Source organism: Mchenga conophoros, linkage group LG22 (genome assembly GCF_057382185.1).
Source record: "Mchenga conophoros isolate Kocher_MC1m ecotype Shallow Benthic linkage group LG22, M_conophoros_male_GT1.1, whole genome shotgun sequence".
NCBI classification, from domain to species: domain Eukaryota; kingdom Metazoa; phylum Chordata; class Actinopteri; order Cichliformes; family Cichlidae; genus Mchenga; species Mchenga conophoros.
Window position 1 is genome coordinate 19,076,177 of NC_140546.1, and position 16,253 is coordinate 19,092,429.

The following is a 16,253-nucleotide window of genomic DNA, read 5'->3' on the forward strand; positions in this document are numbered from 1 at the left end:
TTTCATTCACTGAACCCCAAATCTTTATTAACCACTGCTTGCTCACAAAGATATATGTGGAGAGGGGGAAACACACAAATGGATAGAGGAGACAAAGAGAGAGAGTGAGAGAGGCAGGTAGGAGAGTCGCTGTCTGTGCTGAACTTCTGACTGTAATGGTGTTTATTTATATTTAACCGGATCAATATCATATGGCACAAGGGTTGGTTTATCTACCCGCCGTTTCTGAAATACACACACACTTGCACACACACACACTCACACACATTTATGGGTCAACTGTGCGTGCGTGACCAACAGGGTTCAACCTCAGGCTTCAACACCCTGGTTACAAACCATTCGGATACTTTATCACACTCATATACACCTTTACAGATGGAAATACTGTGAATCGCTGCTGCAGTGATACCTGTCTTTATGGCTTAGAAGTCTTTCTTGTGCTGACCTTACAGTGGCATTTAAAGTGTCTCGGAGTGAAGTGCGATGGTTCCCAGTAGGTGATGGCGATGTCGCGGACTACTCTAGCCTTTGTGAAATGGAGAAAACTGGGATTTATTTTGTTTTTTTCTCCAAATTAAGCTTCACAGTAGCAGGTTTTATTATTATTATTTTGTTTTTGCACTTCAGCATTCTCAGGATGCACTTTGTCCCCAGTGGTGTCGTACGTTACAGTAACATGTGATTTAAATGTGACTGGAAGCCTGTTTTCAGAGGAATATAAGAGGCCCGCCATTTGTCAGGGATGAGCTTTCCGGTGCCAGATGGACAGAAATTAGCACGCTCTGCCTGAGCTCTGTGGTTGCCTGTGTGGAGAGCATGTGAGTGAGTGCTTTTACAGTAGATATATATATATGTTGTATGTGGAGAGATGAAGAGTTTGCAGACGGAAGGAAGAAGGATGAGGATGGGCTCATTAAATGCTAAAGTGGCCTCCTGTGGTACAGTCACTACCCTACCTCACAGGAGTGGATGTGCGACGACGGCTTGCGGTCCTCACATAAACGCAAAACTGTCCCCCTTTGCCCTCTGTCAGCTTTCCTGCACTTGCTCCTCACTGATTGAATACTGGCATAAACCGGATGGATCTAATTTTGCCTCGCAGATCTGCTGGGTCAGATGAGTAAGCGGCCACTTGCAGGGGCGAAGGGAACTGAGCCAGGATGCGGGCCGTGTGAGGACGCAAGCAGTCACCGCCAACCATCAGCTAGCTGGCAAACTCACAACAAACACCTAAGCCTGTAATCACACAAGAGAAATCTAAAAGAGAAAACATTCTCAGGCTGAAATGAACAAAAAAAAGTAAACATGAAAATGAACAAATTATTACATCCATATATGCAAGGAGAAGAAACTTATATATAAAAATGGCACACTGCAATCAATACTTTTGCTGCTTGTATCGTACTGTATATAACAAAAAAAGGAAGTATTTACAAAAACCACTGTCACTTGTCAATTTGATTTTTTTTTTCTTTTCCTCTCATTTGAAACGGAGCGAAAACATTCTTTTTTTTGGGAAGAGTGGACAGGATACATTGATCTTTCTTTTGTTTTTAATCATTTTTGCATTTTTCCCACCCCCAACTCCATTTGAAGCTCCCGCTGTGTCGGGGTGGCACCTCAGGCTGTGGTGGTTTGTACTAGTGTAGGGGGGAGTATGGTGGTGGGGGTGGAGAGGTGGGGAAATGTGGGATACGGGTGGGGAAAGGAGCGGGGTGGGGCGTTCCTCAGGGCTGGGGAAGGCGGTGGAGGGTGTGGAGGTGGGACATGGAACCAGTTGGGGTTTCTCACGCTGTCAGTGCTTCTCTCAATTCCTTGTTCCTGCGCACCTCCTGTGCATGCTTCTCCTAGAAAAAACATAAACACACACATTGAGGATGTCACGTTTTTCTCTGCTGCCAGCCGTTTCCTGACATTTTTTCCCCCTTGTTCACAGCAACAGTTTCCCTATGCTGACCCTTGGACTTCATTTCCCCTCTTGCTATATTTACCAGCCGTGACAGCACGGCTTGTATTGTTTTCCTCTTTCGAGTCCATGTATGTGTGTGCGAATGTGTGTTTGTGCAGTAAAATCTATTTCCAGACCTACTACCCAAAGGCAATTTTGAGTTTAAATGTCATTCTGTCTTTTGCTAATGATAACTTGATAAATGTGCAAGACTTTTCAAAATGATGGTGGAGAACACGAGTACTGAATAAGCAACTAACTCCCAACTGGTGGTGACTGTCCTTAGCTTGCTAAATAATATGGTTCCTATTTATTCTTGTCTTTATGAACATGAGAATATTATCCAGTACTTCAGCTCTAAAACACATTTGTCTTTACTGGTTTGTTTCATTGTCAGATTCATAACTGTAATAAAACATTGATGGTAATTATGTCACTGTGTGTAACGGCAGAGTCACTTTCAGTTTGTTCAGCTGTTTGTTTTGGACTCTTATAGCAAAGACAAATGTTATTAAGTTTTCATAGTGCGAATCAGAAAATAGCAGATACTACTTTGACTTAGTGATAGATTTATGAATACAAGCACAACACAAGGTAGCTTTTCTTTAAGATTTCTCAGCTTTTCTGAGGTCACACCGTCAATATTTTGTCTGGGGATTTTGTAGTTGGAGCAACACAACGAGAATGACCGTTTCTTATTCACACTGACATCAGTATGTATTATACACAATATGAAGTAACAACTAAAATATTTATTTGCCTGTTTGCAAAGTCTCACAGTGACATAATTTTTATTATTAGCCGGATAATAAGAAGAATAATTTTCAGATGGGACTCTCTCCGCTCCTCACCTTCTCCTGCAGGCGCTCCATCATGGCGGCCAGGTAAGCCATCCGGTTCTCCTCGATTTGCTCCATCTTCATCTGGAGCTTCTCTTCAGCCATGCGGCTGAAGTTGCTGTTTTCCTCCATGGCCTTCATCAGCACGTCGCGCTCGTGCTCTCGCTTCTCAGCCAAGGTCTGAAGCACATGCGCCTCCTGGCACTGGAGGAGGAAGAGGAGAAGGAGAAAGAAGAGAGAAGATGTCTTCCTAAATTTGTTCTTAAATGTGATTTACTGAAATCTGACCACTCATTGATTTATGTCTCTGAGAGTGAGTCAGAGATGGTGCAACAGATGCAGATGTTTAAACGATCTAGGAAAAGGTCTTTCCTCACTGGCTTAATTTTTTTAAAAACTATAATGAATTATTTACTATGTATTATAATTTATATTTCCTGACAGTATTGGGTAGTCGGAGTTAAAAAAAAATCAGTGATATTGATTGGTTGATTGATTTGGTGCTGGTTTGTTGGATTCGTCAGGTGCTGGACTCACTCTATTGACATTCGAATCAATGGGATGCAGGAATTAGCCGATGTCAGCCTCGATTTTTCATGACAGGCTTGAGGGTGCAGCAGCCAATGTGATGCACATTTATGTGAAATTAGATTTCAAGGGAAGCCAACCGATTATAACATCATAGCAGCAATATTTTGTAAGCTCGAAGATGATTTTGTGCTTTTGTTTGGCATTATTTTGTTTTCTTACACTTGATGTTTTTGTGTCTCTGTGGGGGGAAAATCCTTACCCGTCTTCGGTCCTCAGCTGCCTCCAGCTTCTTTTGGATATCCTCCAGGGAAATGTCCCTCTTTGGGGGACTGGTGATGCAGTGGGCCACTTCAGATACAGGGGAGGTCGGCTTCAGGATGACCTCAAAGGCCTGGCCTGAGGCACGCTTGTTAATGGGCTTTATGTCCATATCTGCATGCGTGTGCAACAAAAACGAACAAAAGAAAGACAATTCTCACTTTTCTCTGCCTTTCTTTCTTCCTTCAGGTGCTTTTGGATAAAACAGGAGGCTTATATCCACCCTACCTTCATAGTCGCCCATGATATTTTTGCGGCTCTCGGGATACAGACAGGAGCAGATGAGCGAGAGAACTGAAATCTCCTTCATCTTCTCTTTGTAAGCTGCGGATACAAATGTGAAATATTACTTCTGCTTACTTTGCTGTCGTGCACACTTAGGGCCGCGCCTCTAACATGCACACAGGCAAAATATTAACCCAGTAACACAGAAAAAAGATGAAACATCTGTAACCTACTTCTACTTCCACGGGAGGTCTTTGATGTAAATATTAACATTTTTGGAGGGATAATTATTCATCAAGACGTCCAAAAGGAAATCTCATCAAAGGATGTCTGCTGCAGCTGAACTGCTCAGGGTTTTGCAGACATTTTGAGGCTTTTGTTTCCACTGAGGGGAGCATGACGGATGTGTCCTTACTTGACCTAATTTCCCCAACAGTCAAGATGCTTCCATCCCCACAGGATTCTCCACACATCATTAGCTATGCATTTATTTCGGCCTATTATTTATTAACGCCGGCAGACCAACGCCCTTGTGCTCCACAGCTTTTCTGTAGGTAATCAGCGATTAGTTGTATGGTTTTCAGGTAATTTTAGAAGCCAGATAATCTTTGGGTTTTTTATCTTCTTAGACTGTGGCTTATGGATAGAGGAGGCTAACAGCTACTGGTTTAGCTTATCAGCATAGCACAGCCGTATGGCTGTCCATCCCATGGTCCATTTACAGTCCAAAAACTTAATAACATTGAAGTGAAGCTGGCAGCAATTCATAGTTGCTGTGTTTGGCAACCTACGCCCCTGCAGGGAGGAACAAATACTCCGAAGGGCAGACAGAAAATAAAAGTATGAAAAGAACAACCTTGTGTAACCTTGTTCTTTTTTCTTTTTTTTCATTCTTGTGTTTTTGGCACCTACTCCTTTGTAATTTGTGCTTTAAGTTCAGCAGCAGTCCCAGCAGAGAGAAGGCAAAAGTATCTGCAACACGCTGCAGGTTGTGAAATATTCTGCGTTTGCACATCTGTCAAGGTGCACTGCCTCATGGGGCAGATTTGCATGCCAACTGTCATTGTATGGCATAATCCATCACCCAGAGCACAAGGCCTTCAGGGCTGAAATGTGGCACATTGATTCATGATTTGCAGAAGGCCACAGTACCAACGTCTGAAATTAGATTTACTGGGAAAGAGCTTCTCTGTGGTGGGGTACAGTGTGATTAATACAAGCCGCTTCTTTTCTCTCATTCCCTTCTCACTCTCTCACTCTCACTCCCTGCGTCTCACTTTCTGCCCTGCAGACGGGCAGACGCCACCGTAATGTGATAAACTCTCAGATGTAGCTCTTGCTATTCTCCGATGGCCTTGTTAGCCCCTTCCCTGAGGAGGAAGAGGGAAAGAGTAAGAGCACAGCAGGAGGGAGGCTGATAAAAAAAACGAGAATTATTGGAAGAAAGGAGAGAGAGAGAATAGGAATGAAGATGAAAGAAACAGAAAAGAGTGCAATTTCTATGAGATGAAAGGAGAGAGAGAGTGAAAAGGGGTGAGAGGGGGAGAAAACACTCGAGTGGTGAGGTGTAGCCCTGCGATGGTGCCAACGCCTTTCTGACTTAAACTGAAATCACAGACGGAAGGATTATCAGCTCCCTCCACCGCTGACTGCCCTCAGGACAGCTAAATGGAAGGAGCCAAGTCAGGTGGATGCCACTTAAACTCATAATTACTGGACTGCACCATTTCTGCTGATGGGGGTGGGGGAGGGTGTCACTGGCTCATTACGGGGCTGTGTATATGTCAAGGCCCAGCAGCCATGTTCTCGTACGTACAACTCCACTTGACAGCTAAAGACTCAGACAGTTAACAATTCAGTGGAGCAGATAATTTGGGTTAATGGAGCAGATCAGTAGATATTCCTCTTTACTGGTTGCTGAGTCTGGGCGGGTCCTTTTTTTTCCTGTGGATCTACAGTTTCTGCAGTTCTGGCTGCAACTAATGATTTTTTCATAATCTGTTAATTCGATGGTGATTTTCTTGACAAATTGGTTAATCACTGAAGTCTCTGGTTAAGAGGAGCTTGTTAGGTATCTCATTTTAGCTGGAAAAAAGCAGCATATCACATAAAAAAGGAGACTTTATCTGTATTGATGGACGAGTGGATAAATTCGCCCATGATTGCAGCTCTATCCTGGTTATTAATAAAGGTGCAAAAACTTTTTTTTGCTTTTCTATGACTGTTAAATTAAATTGATTCTCTTAAGAAGAACCGCTTGCTGTGAACTGAAACAGCTCTCCATGTCTGAAACCCACATTTCCCCCCCCCCCCTTTCATTTCCATAATCAAAAATATATGAGAGTCACTATTATGTAGAAACATTAAAGTGCTACTGTATTCCTCCTGAGAGAATTCCTTCTGTAAGCAGTGTAATAATATGGTCATTCCCAGAGGATCACAAACATTAAAATGGCTAGCTACGGCGTTCCAAACAAAGGTTTCTGGCAGAGCTTCAGGCGTGCTGAAGCGATATATGTCAGTTTAAGATGAGATGAAGTAATTTCAGACGGGGACATCAACACTTTACTGCTCCCACTCCAATCCATCAGGCTGGTTCCAACCAGTCAGAGCTGCTCCTCCCGTCCCACAACCACAGACACAGCCATCAAACTGCACTTCCTCTTCCAATCCATCAGCCGAAAGACTGCAGATCATCAATATCCACACTACCTCCACCCCCGCAAGCATCCCTCTTCCCCAGCACCTTCTGCATCCCCAAGCCTCCGTCTCATCTGTCGCTGGTGCACTCTCCCTCTCACTCTCTTTCTCTATTTTTTCACCCACGCTCCCAGCATCTCCTCAGAGAGAGTGCGTTGCCACAAACCGCCACACCCCTACTTGGTATTTTTCCTGGAGCCTTTCCCCCCCCCCCTCAGCCACACTCTTCCTCCCTTCTTCTTCATGCAGTCTTAAAAAACACCATTACAAGAATTTATGGGATAGTCACGTTGAGTAAAAAGGCACACGGGGTGGAAAAACAAATGAAATGACACTCTTAGCAGCACTAGGAGGAAATTGGCTACAAAACTTGCCCTACAAAATATGACCCTGTGCATCAAATCTCCACTGCCCTCTTGGGTGCTGTAGAGTCACAGCAGTGCGAGTTTGGCGCTCCTGTTCGGCACATACCAGCCCTTTACAGTCAAATCGCCCATCAGCAATAAAATCACAAGGTTATTAAGAGCAAAATTAGCCATTACGGGAAATATTAGAGCAGCCGGACGATGAAGGGCAGGTAGGGAAAATTTCTAATAGCTATCAATATGTGAGCCTGCAGCTAACAGCCACAATTAATATCATCAGCTGAGCATCACAAGCAAAGAGGATCAAATCCCCCCAATTTTAGTATGTTTTAGCACTTTTGCTTGAAACATGACAGTCTGTGCTCAAATGCGCGAAAATATCAGTAAAAATGCTGACAACTGTTCCCTGGAAATGAAGGAAAGAGGTATGGACACGTGAACATACAGAAACCGAGTATATGAGTATACAAAGTGGGAGAAAATGTTGTCATTTGAAAGCTGATCATAGACATCTCGCTAAGCTGACAGTGTGATGGATGTCTACAAATCACTTGTAGGTAGATGCTGCTCCCCTAGGTGATGATGACAGGCTGTACGGCTGTGACGTAGTTATTTAGTGTGCTCTAATATCTGTAATATAAACCCAAACTAACTGCATACACCAAATACTATCATTAATCAACAAACTGCTTAAATCAAGGTGGTGAATATGCGGATACTGTGCCAGGAAATATTAAAAGGGAAAATTCGGTTTCTAATGCATGTTTAAAATAATGAGGTTGTGTCTATAAGATACTCTTGAGTCTGTAGAGAACAACCAGACTTGCCAAGGATGTTAAAATGTCTGAACTGTCTTTAACCCACATGTAAATTTTTATGACCACATCATGGATCACCACTGGACTGATGTCACCTCTTCCTCTCGGCCTATCTTAAAAAGCAACAGTCATCTGAACCAGTAATGGGAGTGTGCTGCATAGATCGATGGAGTGATTAATCAGGATGAACTGGAAAGGGCAGAGCGAGCGCATCCTCCTCCAAGGCCAGTGCCCTATTTCGCAATTTTAAAGAAAGTGACTCGGCTCTGCATCAAAATTTAATGGCTTCTCCTTTTAGCTGTGCTCCGCCTCCCCGTCAGGTTTTCGCAGAGCAGTTTTTAGCGTGATCTTGCAGGCAGGCAGACATGGAGACAGACAAACAAACCTGAGAGACATGTGAAGATGAGATTTGGGATGTGCCGTTATCTGAGCTGCTTTTGTTGTGTGCACAGATTTTATGGAGCTAGTTGAATAACCACACCTAATTGGATATGACAAGTGGACCTGATAGGGATCAGGAAGAGTGCTTAGAAGCCTTAAAGCACACAGGAGTGGTCCTGATCTATATTATACTGTCAAGAATTTAAGATAACCAACAAAATCACATGTTTCTGGTGGCATTTATCATCCCTTTCTGTCCTTACATATAGTTGTATAATTTTCAACGTGAAACAGCAGTTTGGTTCTGAAACATTAAGACTATTCTTGCGCTTCTGCACAACCTACATGAACTCAGCGACCCAATGAAAGCTGACTGGCATGATGGCGGAGTGTCTGCTCCATGCCCATCCCTTCCTGTCTGCCTGTCCACAGCTCAAATCACGGAGGAAAAAAGAGAAGGCGTAGGAGGACAAGGAGGAAGAGGAGAAGGGGGAGGAGGGGGGGAATAAATGTAACAGCCAGGGTTTAGTTGCTGGTTTCACTGAGTGCAGACACGAGGACCCTTACCGCTGTCCCTCAGCGTGCCCCTGCATCCATCAGCATGTCAACCATGCAGAAAACAAACACACCACCCCCTAGACTGACCACACACACACTGCTCTTTTTCTCCTCAAACACACACGCACACACGTTAGTGGTGGGCAGGGCTTCTTTTTTAGCAACCCTGCAGCTCCCATGCAGTGTTTATGGTCTGAAGAGGAGATGGGTTAAAAAGCCCAAATGAAACCGGGATGTTGAGATGCATTTACTGACACAAGGCCTTCCACCTGCCACAGCATGCATCCCATTTTATCCCCTCCCACCCCCCGAATATTTATGCCAAATGCCGTCATGTTTGCCTTCAAGCATCATTTGCAGCCCGATCATAAAACTCTTATCAAATATAATAGCTGTCAAATATAATTACTGTCAATAACCTTGCCAACAGGAATGATGTCTAATATTTCCGTCCTTGTTGTAAATTCTTCCCTGGAATGCGAAGCAGTTCCTTTTCTTTCTTTCTTTCTTTTTTTCCTTCCCCCTCTCTATCTCTCTTTGATTCACGTCTTTGGCGGTAACCACAAAATTGGTTCAGCGGGCTTTAGACAGCGCAGCTACATAGGATGGCCCAGTTTTAATAATGAGATTTGTCACGGGGAAATATTTCACACCCTTGGAGAGCGGCTGGGTTGCTTTGAAGGGACCGTAGATGTTGGGTGGGGTCGCTGGCGCTGCATTATGCTGCACGGCTCTGAGTCAGGCAACAAGAGGCAGGTGCGGCAGGCAGGCATCGACAAGATGATGCTGTGCAGGCTGGGAAAACAGCCCGGCTTTTGCATTTATGGAGTATTTATGTATATGTTTTTTTTCTTTCAGCTGAATAAATAAATATGCGTCATTCACACGGCAAACTGAACCTCAAACTCCCCTCACTGATTGACACCGAACTGGATTTACAATTAGACAAAATCGATTAGACTTTTAAAGACCAAAATAATATTTAATAATAATAATGAATCTTCAAAATGCTGCATCGGATTTACAACTTCATCACATATTTAGTAGCGACTTGCGGAGGAGTCTGGCCGCTCCCTCCCAACAACCCTCAGCATCCTTTTGTGCCATGGGTGTCGCCACTGCCTCTCATCCTCCTCAAACTGCGAATCCGCTGTAATGTCACTAAAACGCACACACGTAATAAAGTGCAAAACTCACCGATCGCGGTCTTAGCCATTTCTGTACGGTAGTGCCTGGGCGGGTTGACCGGAGGAGTGTGCGTCAGTTGCTGGATGCTATCTCGGGGTGAAGGGACTGCTGGTAAGGCACTGAGTCAGCAGAGACGGGGGCTGCCGGTGCGCCTGGTGGTCTGTGACGAGCTGCGTCAAGCAGCTGGCCAATAACGAAGGCATGAGCGGAAGTGCGCACCCCTCCGGAATAAAAGTAGCCATGAATCATTTTACTGAGGGACCAAAGAGTGGAAGCAAAAATAAATAATTACAAAATAACATTTAAAAAATAAAAATATAATATAACAATAAACTAACAAACAAACAAATAAATAATATTTGCACAGCAGCATTTATACAAGACTCAAGTCTCAAAATGTTTTAGTCTAACAAAGAATTTTTTTCTTGCTTCAAATTAAAACAGACAACGCAGAATTAATATCGGAATAAAATGCAATAAGAAATGCACAGAAAAATAAATGCTGGTGTCATGGCTCCAACTTATAAACGCGATGGCTTAAATAACCGGAATATGTACGGTTTTTTCTTTTTTAAGCACTATAAAATCTATAAACAAATTACATTAAATTTAGAACTGAAAACTGGTTTTCTCATTGCCAGCTAACATTTTATACAGCCAGACAATAATCATAAACTCTTAACAGGTGCATGTGAAGTATATGTAATATGCTAAGAGGAGAGAATATTTGTTTTTTGTTTTTTTTTATTTGTTTGTTTGTTTTTTTTAATTAAACTGTGAGGCTCCCCAACAATTTGCGTAAACGTCAAACATTATGGAAAAGCTAAATACGTGTGTTTTATTTTGAAATCAATTGCAGGGACTCCCAACATCTAATCCAGTTGACTTGGCGGTGCCTGTAATGAGCGCTTTACCATGTAATGCACTCTACCACAGTCTCCTCTCCTCCAGGCAAACTCTGACACACCTAATGTCCTCCTGCATAACAGAGCGCCAACCCTGCTGTGACAGCTGATAGTGAGGGAGTCTCCTCTTTTGTTTCTGATAAACGGTTAGAGGTGAAACAATTGTGCGTGTGTGTGTGTGTGTGTGTGTGTGTGTGTGTGTGTGTGTGTGTGTGTGTGTGTGTGTGTGTGTGTTTATATCTATATCTATATATCTATGGGTATATAAAGATGTAAAGCTAGCTATATGCAAAGGCAAAAGACCACCAAACTTGAATTATTAAAAGAATAGCCTCTAGGTGGCAGCAAATCTTAAGTCTGTAGGGTACGCGGAGAAAAGTTCCTGTCAAAACTGGCAATAACAATACATCAACTAATGACTCAAAAAAACATCATCCAATATCCAAGAAAATGCACCTAATATGATATATAAAAGAAATACAGGCAAACAGAAAATGTAAGTCCATTGTTAGTTACTATTGAATTTTCATTCATTAATCTATTGTCTATATTTCCTCTTTGAATAATCATTTATTCATCATTTTGTTCATTTATTTTACTGTGTATAATGTATCTTATGTATTTATTTATTTTCTGATATATTGATATTCTGTCTGTGTCTGCAAATTGTGTCAACCCCAGGAACCATGATACAAGGTATTTGCAGAAATAGAAGGCAGAGAACAGCAAAAGGACGAAAAAGATGAGAACATTAACACTATAGTAGCATTTCCAAAGAAAGCAACAGAGATTGGTGGAATGCCTGACCTTATTTCCACTAGACAGGAAATTGCACTCCCTTTTCTCTTTTTCAATTTTATTTCCAAAAATTTGAGCACAAAGATAGAATTTCTTTAGAAGTTTTTTCCATACTATCCTTTTTTTTTTTTTTTTTTTTTTTTTTTTTTGGCCTGTCCCGTTTGGCTCTTTTGCCATCAGAATTGTTGTCTAAAGGCAAAGAAAGATGCCCAACGGATTTACTTTACCAAACTGACCATCCCAGCCTTGCCGTAATGGTCCATTTGATTCACCTTTTATTGTTTATTTTATTTTCACTTACTGAATACGGGACAGACTTGACTGGGGGAAAGAAGGGGAGAAAGAAAGAGGGAAAGAGAAACAGCTGAGAAGAGGGACGGGGGAGAAGGGCAAAAGACAAAAACCAACAGAACGGGCAGAGAAAAAAAAAATGCATATATCAATCACCTGGATCACCTGCTGAGAAAGAAAAAAGAAAGCAAGCAGAAGAGAACAAGAGTAATAGAATAAACAACATCACAATGATATATGGGAATATGACAGTAAATACTAAATGTTAAACATTATTGTGCAGCACATAAGATCAACAGAACACAGTGTGCTTTGAGGTAGGAGCCAAAAAGGGTGTAGTTTGTGGGTGTGATCACCAGTGTGTACACCTGTGAGCATGGTTTTTGTTTTTTTTTAAAGGTTCCTTCATGTAATAATCTGCTAGAGGGTGTGGGGGGGCCACAGCCCCGTCCTCCAGGGCGTGAAGCAGGTGTGGAGGAGATCAAAACTCCAGACATCCAGAGGCCCCCAGAACACAAGAGACCAAGGAAGACCAACAGAGGGGCAGCTGCACCACTGTCCCGGAAAGAGCTGAGGAGAGTCCCAGATGAGGGCTCACTCAGCAGCCGCGGAGCAGAAGCCAGGGGGAGTTGCAGTGACGCGCCCGTGAGCTCCGCCGGCAGCCAGCTGCGCCTGAGTGACCGAGCCCCAGGCCGAGAGGCCGGGGGCACCCCACCTCCGAAGTGGCCCGAGCGAGCCCCAGGCTCCAGGCCCCGATAAGCGGCCGCCAAGGAGTGAGCCGGTGTGTACCTGGACGCCCATCCCCGGACACAAAGAACCACCAACGCACCGATGTCTGAGGGGGTCCGCCACTGGCAGGGAAAGTGGTGGTAGGGGGAGATAGGCCTCCAAACCTTGGAGGGCCTGAGATGTCCCCAGAGAGGTGGCGCCTGACACCCAACCTGACATATAGACACAGACATACAGGCACACACAGATACAAACATCCATTCCCACCCTCATGCTCTCATATGCACTTACTCCACACTCAACCAACGTGGAGACAGACATAAAGAGACGTTGTACACACGATCACACTCCCCAAGCGTACTCTACAAACCGGGTCTAGGTGCACCCGCCCCTGGAGGGGGGAACTGCACCCAGACCCAGGTGGCGTTTCCCTTTTCCCTGCGGTGGGGGGAGGCAGACCGCCCCGACTCCGCAGCAGCAGGAAGGCTCCACACTCCAGACCGCAGTCGGACGGTCAACTCCTCCTCCTAGTCCTAGCCCCCCTGCTCCAGCAGGTCGCAGAGAACGGGGGTGAAAGAAGACTCCGAACCTCCCTCCACCCGCTCATTGTAATGTTGATGCATGTGTGTTCTAAGGTGCATTTAAAACCCAGGAGGGCTTGGAGCTACCTGCCAGAGAGCAGCAGGTAAGCGCATGGTCCCTCCTGCTAGCCCTCAATGTCTACGTGTATTTAAAATTGAGAGGTGGGCAACGATGCCAGGGGTGGGGTGTACACCCTGATGGTACTTTGGACTCCGTGTATCGTGCCCACCCCCAAGATCCTATATGTATGTGTAATGAGAGTGTGAGTAATGTGAATGTCTAAGTTGTGGGATAAAATTGAGGCAGATAATAATAATAATAATAATACATTTTATTTAAATAGCGCCTTTCAAAGCACCCAAGGACACTGTACAACAGATAAAAACTGGAAATATACACAATGGTAAAAATAGAAGATAAAAGTTAAAACATACAGAAATTTAAGAATAGGCAATTTTAAACAGATGAGTTTTGAGGGTGGACTTAAAAAGAGAGAATGAACTAATATTTCTGAGGTCCGGGGGTAGGGAATTCCAAAGTCGAGGGGCAGAGCAGCTAAAGGCCCTCCCTCCCATTGTGATCAGACGAGCAGAGGGAACAGAGAGAGAAAGAGAAGATGAAGATCTGAGGCAGCGGGATGGGAGCTTCATCTGTAATAAGTCAGAGAGGTACGGTGGAGAGAGAGAATGAATAGCCTTGAATGTATACAGAATTATTTTAAAATGGATGCGAAATTTGACCGGGAGCCAGTGAAGTTGCTTCAGGATTGGGGAGATGTGGTGGGTAGAAGAAGTCCTAGTAATAATACGGGCAGCAGAGGCAGCCAGAAGGGGACAGAGGGGGGGGGTAGCCTCCTCTGCACCCTGGTGACATACTGTCCTAAAGTACAGGGTCCTTATCACAAAGCATGCGCTTGCATAGATAACAAAGTCGTTATGTGCCCACTGTTTATTCATGTGTAGTGAGAGGTTCTGTAAAAAGCCAATGTTTAACTAGGCCCAACAATATACCAATGTTTGTAGCTGTGGCTTGTAATAAGGTGGCATGAATGGAATAAATGGCCTGTATTTATATAGCGCTTTACTAGTCCCTAAGGACCCCAAAGCGCTTTACATATCCAGTCATCCACCCATTCACAAACACATTCACACACTGGTGATGGCAGCTACATTGTAGCCACAGCCACCCTGAGGCGCACTGACAGAGGCGAGGCTGCCGGACACTGGCGCCACCGGGCCCTCTGACCACCACCAGTAGGCAACGTGTGAAGTATCTTGCCCAAGGACACAACGACCGAGACTGTCCAAGCCGGGGCTCAAACCAGCAACCTTCCGATTACAAGGCGAACTCCCAACTCTTTAGCCACGATCGCCACTCACAATTTACAACTCAAACCATTTACTAGGCTAAAGTAAAATAACTTTAACCTAGTAAACGGTTTGAGCCTCTTCATCCTTTCTATTTGTTGTTTTATTATTTATGGGATTCTACTGATGTACAGTTACTACTTATTACATAAACCTGTTCAATAGTTCATTAATGCAAATATCTGATCAGCCAATCACATGGCTGTAAATCAGTACGGGTCGACCTACTGAAGTTTTAATTGACCAACATAATTTGAAAGAAAGAAGATTTCAATTATTTTGGTCTCAAAAAGAGAAGATATCCAGTGAGCAGCAGTTGGGTGAAAAAGTCTCTCTGAAGAGCAGATGGGCTACAGCAGCAGAAGACCACACTTGGTGCCACTGCTGTCAGTTGAGAACAGGAAACTGATGGTATAATTCCCATGGGCTCACCAAAACTGAACAGCAGAAGAGTGGAAGAATGTAAATAACATGAAATAAAGGGTGTCTGTCTCTGCGTTTGCCCTGTGTAAGACTTTCAACCTGTCAGGGTGTACCCTGCCACTCGCCCTGTGATAGTAGGGATAGGCTCAACAGTTCAGGCTCGTGCTGGTGGTGTAATGGTGTGGGGACAGGGGCGGATCTAGAGAAATTTTCTTAGGGTGGCATGGAAATGAAATGGGGTGGCGAAATAAAGCCATCCCATTATGGTTAAAATGATTCAAATGTAGTAAATATACACGTTTCATATAAATATTATATAAATATTGTATAACTTGACAGCACGGTGGCACGATGGTTAGCACTGTTGCCGCACAGCAAGAAGGTCCTGAGTTCAATTCCAACATCAGGCCGGGGTCTTTCTGTGTGGAGTTTGCATGTTCTCCCTGTGTTTGCGTGGGTTCCCTCCGGGTACTCCGGCTTCCTCCCACCGTCCAAAGACATGCAGCTTGTGGGGATAGGTTAATTGGATAATCCAAATTGTCACTAGGTGCAGATGAATGTGAGTGCGAATGGTTGTCTGTCCCTGTGTGTTGGCCCTGTGACAGACTGGCGACCTGTCCAGGGTGTACCCTGCCTCTCGCCCTATGACACCTGGGATAGGTGCCAGCACCCCCGCGACCCTGAAAAGGATAAGTGGAAGCGAATGGATGTATAACTTAATTATTCTCTGTAGCCCTCATAATTAAACATTTCAGTTACATAAAACATGTGCATTTTGATTTTATGCACTGTATAGCCTTTATAAGAAATAAACGAATATATTTATACAATCAAAATCCACAGAAAGCTATACCACATGGGGCGGTTCATTTACAGACACAAGTATAACTTAAGTTTCACTGTTTTTTGTTAGAAAAAAAATCTAATTGTTACATGCTTAAATTAACAATTTTCTGTGCTATGGGCTGAACCATTTGTTAATATTGGTGGTGGTGGTGGGGGGTAACATTATGCAATATATTCAGTTTTAGAATTTATATTCAGGGTTAACTGTAGCTAGGCTCAAAGTGTTAATGCTATCTTTTTTTAATAAACAACATTGTCATATTCAAAACCAAGATGGCAAGTGATCATTTTAGGGTGGCACATGCCACCCTTCTAGATCCGCCCCTGTGTGGGGAGTATTTTCCTGGCACACTTTGAGCCCTTTAAAATCAACTAAACGTTACATAAAAAACTACAGTCTATATGATTACTGGTCCATCTTTTATGACTACAGTGTACCCA

The 16,253-nt window shown here is 43.7% G+C and overlaps 1 protein-coding gene across 1 annotated transcript; it reads right to left on the reverse strand.

Annotated features, from left to right (window-relative positions):
- On the reverse strand, positions 1 to 10,049 carry stmn2b (stathmin 2b). The gene is made up of 5 exons (XM_085261883.1): positions 9,881 to 10,049; positions 3,865 to 3,960; positions 3,578 to 3,750; positions 2,800 to 2,991; positions 1 to 1,847 (listed from the first exon to the last, which is right to left on the reverse strand). The coding sequence occupies exons 1-5, from the start codon at positions 9,897 to 9,899 to the stop codon at positions 1,788 to 1,790; spliced, it is 540 nt and encodes a 179-aa protein (XP_085118009.1). The 5' UTR covers positions 9,900 to 10,049; the 3' UTR covers positions 1 to 1,787.
- Positions 10,050 to 16,253: the final 6,204 nt, after the last annotated feature.

Excerpts from the sequence above, each read along its gene's own strand:
- stmn2b (XM_085261883.1), bottom strand. Across the intron at positions 2,992-3,577 it reads CAGCTGAGGACCGAAGACGG|TGCCAGGAGGCGCATGTGCT; the intron begins GTAAGGATTTTC and ends TTCCTCCTCCAG. Across the intron at positions 1,848-2,799 it reads TGGAGCGCCTGCAGGAGAAG|GAGAAGCATGCACAGGAGGT; the intron begins GTGAGGAGCGGA and ends TGTTTTTTCTAG.